General features: G+C 36.2%; 1 protein-coding gene across 1 annotated transcript in view; it reads right to left on the bottom strand.

Annotated features, from left to right (window-relative positions):
* Positions 1-209: 209 nt before the first annotated feature.
* The window catches only part of LOC149419759 (PI-PLC X domain-containing protein 1-like), a 43,709-nt gene continuing 36,475 nt past the window's right edge, over positions 210-7,443 (bottom strand). Inside the window, exons 3-8 of the mRNA XM_089637009.1 lie at positions 5,992-6,132; positions 4,906-5,042; positions 4,263-4,496; positions 2,727-2,817; positions 1,336-1,570; positions 210-639 (exon numbers count right to left, since the gene is read on the bottom strand). Coding sequence (XP_089493135.1) covers positions 248-639; positions 1,336-1,570; positions 2,727-2,817; positions 4,263-4,496; positions 4,906-5,042; positions 5,992-6,132 — 1,230 coding nt within the window. The 3' untranslated portion in view covers positions 210-247. The remainder of the gene's footprint in view (positions 640-1,335; positions 1,571-2,726; positions 2,818-4,262; positions 4,497-4,905; positions 5,043-5,991; positions 6,133-7,443) is intronic.

Raw genomic sequence — 7,443 nt, 5'->3', positions numbered from 1 at the left:
TTGGTAACCCGGAAATGTATTTCTTTAAAAAAAAACGCCACGTTGTTGGTTCCAAATAAAACGTTTGTTCAATAATAAAAAATGTAAGAAATAGTGTCTATTTTTAATAAATTTTGAAAGTGTGTAATGTGTAATATAAAAAATAAAAAAACCCAGTTATATCACACATTTTATTAGTAATTTATTAAACTTAATACTACAATGGCTAATTATAAATAACATAATTAAGTACAATCCTGTGTATCAATTAAACGTCATTCGGAAAGAAAAACTTCCCAACAGCAGACTTCATCAATCTCCCCTTAAAGCTATTAAGATGAACCATAACTTCCACCAAGTTATTTCCCAGATAAAAGTCACTGGACACAATATTAGCTTTGTTCCACCACTCGTATTGCAACCAGGAGGTTAGGTTTCTGTTGATGACGTCAGCGTTTTTTCTTAGGCTTCCTTCGGTGTTGAGAATGACGTCCAGGGTGCTGGGGGTGGTTTGCGCCATGGCTGACCAGAGAGGTGTGGATCCCGGCTGAGTGGGTCTGTATGGGTTGTTCATGACGGAGTCCAAGTAGTCCTTCAGCATGTATGCGTCGTTGGTGTTGCCCCACATGTGCCTGACGTTGGGCCAGAGCCATCTGTTTTCTGAAAAGCGAAATAAAAATATTAATTAATTTGTGTACACTACTACTTGATTTCATATTCCTACCAATCCAACGGCCAGGGAATTTGACTGTAGTGAGGCGGAATTCCGTCCTGCTATTTTATGGCCAGCTGGAAGCCTGACATATCTCCTTTAGACTGAAACTCCTGACATGTGCGTACTGGGATCATCGACTATCGCTTAGATGTTTGCCGTGCAACAGGGGGAACTCAATCGAAATTCTCTAAAAATGTAAACAATTATAGATTTCCTACGTATTTTTCTGTATACATAAATAGTATACATTTAATACACACTTAGTTATTTAATTTTAAAATAACGGACACCTTCTTCGATGACTCTGTATTATATTTTTTCAGTTTTAATTTGTAGGGTATTTATCATAATTGAGTATTTGAAAATGAATATTTTATTATTATTTTCCGCTGATTGTTAATTGTTGTGGCCGACTGAATAATGAGTGCAAAAGTTTCCTACTAAATTAATGGAGATTTTGATCAGAAATAATGGGTAATTTTTCTTGATAGGCACAGTTTTCCTTGCGCTAGAAAAATCTCAAGGGCGCTGTCTTGGTTAGGTATTATCGGCGCCTTGATAAGTCGCGCCCGGAGCGGACTGCACCAATTGCATCTGAAGAGGGCTGGCCGTGGTTTTACAATAGTAGAAAAAGATCTTACGACTAGTGACACTGCTGTCAGGATATCCAATGATCAGTCTCCTCCCTGTCTTCAAAATCTCTCCAACGGTGGGTCCGATGATAGCCTTAGACTTCAGCATGACCTCCTCAAAACTGAGGATGTGGTCTGCAAACTCCTGCTTCAGCACGTCAAGGAGGATGTGGTGCCTCCAGAGGAGGATTTCGTTGGACTGGTAGAAACCGACTGGGAGTTGGTGCACGTCCAGGATTACAATCTGAAAAAGGATATATGGTTGTATCGTAAGTTAAATTGAATTCATTTTTCTTGCATGTCTACGTATTGTATTTATGTCTTTCTACATAGTTCAGTCATGATGTAGGAGTTAGTTAGTAGGAGCCTGAGTTAACTAAAAGCCCATTGCTCTAGGAATGCTACGGCTTATACGTGCCCACGTATAAGCCGTATATAGAGCATAACGCGACAAGAGGAATGGGAATAGTGCTATTGCATGAACTTTCTAAAACAGTGGATATTTAATGACTCTGAATGTTAAAATAAGAAAACTTCTACTAACTGTTAACGGATAAATATCCGTGGAACAGTAATATATTTAAAAAAAACAAATTTTGACTTTTCTTGAAATTTTGATCAAATTTTGGTAGGAAATTTTTGGTTGTTGCAGATACCGCCCAGGAGTCCTGTCCGTTAGCTGCCCGGAGCCAGTAAAATAATGACATTTCCAATTAGTTTTGTTATGAGATGTAGTGTATATATAGTGGCTTCTGGTCACTAAGCCTTTTCAAGTTACATTTCGAATCTAAGTGGTGGTAGTTTGTCAGGACGATACTTAGAGTGTCAATCATCACTCGTTAATCATTTTATACAGATCTTTATTGATTAATCATTTTATTGCCAAGGTATGAGCCAAAAATAGAAACAAAGCAAAAATTAAAACTTGTCATGGATATGATTTAAGATTTACGGCCTTAAGTATTATAGGGATCTATTTTAGGGTCATTACGCCTCGTCGCGCTTCCTCCTTCTTAAGCCAACGTTTCCTTATAAAAAAACTCCGTTAATATTCGGTAATAGAGATTCGGGTAAGTTTAATAATTCTTAGTATCCGGTACTTGACGGCTACACCAAAACTAAACGCCGAAAACTACATTAATTTAACTACTTATTATACTGAAATACCGACCCTAAGAGAAATTACGGGCGCAAAATGGTATCATTTTTACATACATAAACAATAAACACACACTTCACCAGAATCCACACATCTGCCTTGATGATGGACATTTTAATGCTGACCGAAAAGTTGGCTAAAGAAGGAGGAAACCCATTACGGCATTATACCCTAAAAATAAATCACGGTAACATGTTTTTGATAAATCAAAAAATGGTTGTTGTTTGAGTAATATATTCACCTCATCAGTTGTGGTGTCCAAAAAACGTCTGATATCTTTGAACAGGGGCAGAAGTGGTGTGACCTTGATCATGTTGTGATTCAGCCATAATCTGAAATAGGATACAAAAATTATTTTACTACGCACCGAAAATATGACCTGTGACTTGTGACCCTCAAAAAAACAATCTGCCACATCTTAAAATAAGCAATTATTTTAAACGGAGTGGGGTGAATCATATAATATATGATTATGATAACAAACGTCACTGAAAACATGTTAGTGTTCACATTCTTAACTAACTATCCCGCTATTTCCTCCCAAGGTTATTCAGAGAAAGACCGCCACACAACTGTGTCTCGGCACATAAACAGTCTTTATTCAAATTAATTAATTATTCTGTTATTCTGAGACTATGGTATTCCCAATTGGGGTATGTTGTGAGGTTGAAGGTAGTGGGAGGGGAAGGAGATGGGGAAGAGGAGGGTGGGGGAGTACCATTCAGATCTGGTCACCAAACACGGCCATACTATAATTTTTTTAAATGAGAAAATTGTGAAAACATTTAAATTAATGAAATAAAATTTACTTGCACAGGCCGGGATTTGAATCCTTGACCTTCAGCTTGCTAGTCGAGAGCCTTACCCCTCGACTACGGAGACCGTGAAATGAACCCATTCAGCATTTGATTAGCGTTATAATAACATTTTATAAACCTTCTAATAATTATAAGGAAAATAGATTTTGAAAGGAGAAACTCTTGTTGAAAATTTACTAGGAAGGTCTTTGTATTTGTCCAAGACTTTATTTAAGTATGTTTTATATAGACCATCACAATAACTGCCGCTTGTACTGCGAGTTTCCGGACACCGTGTATACTCCTTTTTTCTTTTAAATTATGTGCTTTTCATACTAATTTTAATTTCTTCTATATTTCATACATCGTTTATTATTTTAATGTACTGAATATATAATCAACCACCACATCAAGGGCATGTGCTTAGTTTGGTGGTCTTAACACACCAAAAAATTGTAAAAAACTAAATAATTTTTTTTTTTTTTTTTAAAGAAAGACAAACATTCCAGGGTTACGAATAACCCAACAATGTTTGAAAATCTCCTACTACCACCACAGAAAGCCGAAAATTTTGCTTGTGTTGTGATGGAGGACTTAGCCAGCCGAGGAATCGAACACGCGACGCTCGGGTGAGACCCAAGCGCTATGCCCACTCAACCACTGACCGGTCAAATGGTCCAGCAATTTGAACAAGTCGATTTAAATGTATTGTTTTATTTATTTATTAATAAATAATGATAAAAGCACAAAAATACATGCATTGCACCCTCTACCATCGTCTAGAAATGGAATACTTATTGTCGCAAGGCCATCATTCAGAATTTGATCATATTATAGTATGAAATGGTCGATTATATCTAACACTAACATCTAATAACCTTTTTCCACAATTTTGTCCCATCACTACTCCATTCATTCCACCAAAATGTTCGCTAACAGGCTAAAAAATTATCCTCTAAAGAATTATCTGATTTATTTACGTGTCTGATCCATCACCCTTCGGCAGGAAAATGCTCTGAAGCGTGTCGTAATAAGCAATCCTAAAGTCCATGTATCTGACTCCAGATACCAGCTGGGTCCAGAGGTCCCTATCCTGGCACAAGACGTATCGCTGGAAGACGTTCCTCAATCCGCTGGATCCATAGGCGTAGGCTCCAGCGTTGTGGGTTCCAGGGATCAGAAGTCTGGATAGCGGGATGTCAGCGATATAGGACCTGAAATTTAGATAAAACGATTATTGGGCGTCATAGTAACAAGTTTTGCAAAATCAGAGAATGGATATTTAGTATGATTCTCGTAGCAGAAGATAGAAATGAGTCAACAAAAATATAAAAAGCTAACTGACAATTGTGAGGAGAAGGAGCTTCTGTGGAATCGAGTGTCGAAGGAAGCGCAAATCAAGCACATCCCAGAAGACCGAGCGAGCCATATAAAACAATCCATTTTAGATAAGAGAAGGTGGAAGAAAAAAGTAAACAAACAAGGTTTGTGAAAGTGAAAAATAAACCTACTACGAGGCATATTCGATCCAAGTACTCGCACATATTGGCTAGATTGATAGAAGTTGCAAAAAAGGTAGAATGTATTTAGGTACCTAATTAGTCAATATTTTGAGATATTTACCTAATATCGGACATCCATGTTGGGTGGAATTTCAAGCAATTGGTACTGAGCAGCTTTTCGTCTCTATAACTGGCAATCCAGAATGGAAGGCATTGGGGTCCAGAAGTTACCAGTTTCGCTTTGTTCTTCTCTCTTATCTGAAACATTGGATTACACATAATTATTTTTACTGTTTGAAATATAAGTATTAGATGATAATTTTAATGTGTTTTTATAGAATAATCAGGTTGGAGCTAGGTTTTTTTGTTGCATATTTTTACATATTATGTTGCATATGTAAAAAAAACTAGAGGTGTGGATTGTTGGGGATGCCTTCAGTTTGATTGAAAAATGACAGCTTCTTATGAAGGCGATTTTCATAATGCTTATACTATACATGAGCTCCAAGAGATGGGAACCAGTTGGTCTATAGCAACAGAAAATGAAGAACGAATAGAACGAGGAGAGGGGAGATATGTAAACATATATTTGGACAAGCAGACTCTTCAGATATATTCAATAAACGTTGGTAAAGTCATTTCAATTAACTTATCCGTAACGTGGACGATGCTTTTATGGTCTTTCCACAAAGCTATATTCAATTTACTTTCCACGTTCTTCCAGATCAACATGCATGTGATATTAAATGGCAAACTTTGATCCACTCAATTGTTTAATACCATAAATAAATCTTTCCTTGAACACCCATTCTAGGGCAGACTTTTACAAAATTTGCTTAGCTTTTGTGAACACCAAACAAGGAAACAAGCTTAGCGTTGTTGTAATACTATTGTTATGTACCTTCATGATTTTTAAAATATTTACAATTTTTGATAATGATTTATTAAACATTATTGCCTTTCTCGTTAGGTGTGAAACGCCTGTGTTGAAATGGCAATTTACAGTAATGTTTGTTATTCATTTTTTAGCTCTAACGTAGGCATAGAGATATAGTAACGTAGGTTATGTTATAACAAAAATACAAACAGATTACAAAAACACCATAATTTAATTAATTTCAATACACAAAAATTGAAAAGTATTTCAACCCACTGAATTTAAGTTAAACAAAAACATAATGCGGACAATACAGACAAATGAACATACTTTTCTTGTCCATTCTGCTGGAAGTACCAGAGGTCCCAGGGATACCTGGGTAACGTGGTAATTCCACGGGCGATCTGCTACGTTGACCGTTTCCAAAGGCTGGACTTTTGCTGTCTCTGGGTTGACATTGAACAATGAGATCTGGAAACATATAAAAATTATTTAATATTCACGACGAATTGACCAGTAAGTTATTTGCTATCCTAGATCCAGTATACCTTTCCCATGCCCTGATTCTTATTGTGGTATCAACATAAAGTTGAATATATGAGTTCAAACGAGGACACTACAAAAGGAAGTACAATTCTGTCTTGTATCAGCACCGCGAACACAGCCTCGACCTCGCAGGATAGGACAGCGCGACAATACATCAGTTCGACCGTAGTCAAACGTAGTCTTGCGGAGATAGCCTGCCCGTATTTCTCAATAAAAATATCTTGTCTTGTCCTACAAACTTCTGGTCATACTAAAACAATAGGTCAGGAGCTAACTTCATCGTTTTCGTGCATTCATTTGATAACCATTTTTGAATAACAACAGACAGAATTAATTTTATTATGCTATAAATATGACAAAGATGCCGCCGAGTCTTTTTGAATGATCGTTGATCACCGATACAAAACAATCCTTTACAATTTAAGTGTTTGTTTTCAAGAAGTGTAGGATAATCATTGTTTTCAAACAAAACACTCCAATAAACTAACATCGTTAATCTATTTTACTTCCTCCCACAATAAAACAGACTAAAATTACAACAAGGTTTGAACTATTTAATTACTATGACGATTGTGGAAATTATTTAATCACGAATTTGTGACCGCAGGGAGTTATAAAGAATTGCGAACAAAGATAAATATTATTGACAGTGTCATTTCAAACGTCTACGTCTTAATATTTTTTTCATCTCTACGTCGACATGCACTTTGTAAAAAAATTCAAAAAGAAAAAAAACGCGACATAAATGTTTTTATTTATTTTCTATATATTGGTGAAAGGCTAAGTAGCATCGAGATGATTATCTGAAATCGACTGTCTAGAAATGGAGTTACACGATTAGCTTTCTGTGACCATGAGGTCTGTTAATAATTGTCGTCCCCTTACGTGGTGACATATAATTAAAAGTTGTTGAAACCAACACGATTACAAACAAAATGTAGGTATAATCAGAGGCGGCTCTAGGAGTCCATAAGTTGAAGGTAATTTGATTTTTTTTTTTGATATGTGTAATATTTTGAATGAACGTTTAATATATAGGGTTTTCCAATAAGAGGTGTTATGTGTATTTAATTCCGGCCATAAAATTATTTTTTATGGCCGGAATTGGATAACGTTTACTTTCAACAAGACGGCGCTACGTGCAACACAAGCAACGAAACCATTGATTTTTTACGGGAAAAGTTTTCGGACCGTGTTATCTCTCGAAGAGGTGATCACAATTGGCCACCGAGATCT

The sequence above is a fragment of the Hesperophylax consimilis genome, chromosome 11 (genome assembly GCF_061612785.1).
Source record: "Hesperophylax consimilis isolate HC1 chromosome 11, BYU_Hcon_1.0, whole genome shotgun sequence".
NCBI classification, from domain to species: Eukaryota; Metazoa; Arthropoda; class Insecta; order Trichoptera; family Limnephilidae; genus Hesperophylax; species Hesperophylax consimilis.
Note: the sequence above shows the minus strand (reverse complement) of the source record. Positions and strands in the feature narration are given on the sequence as shown.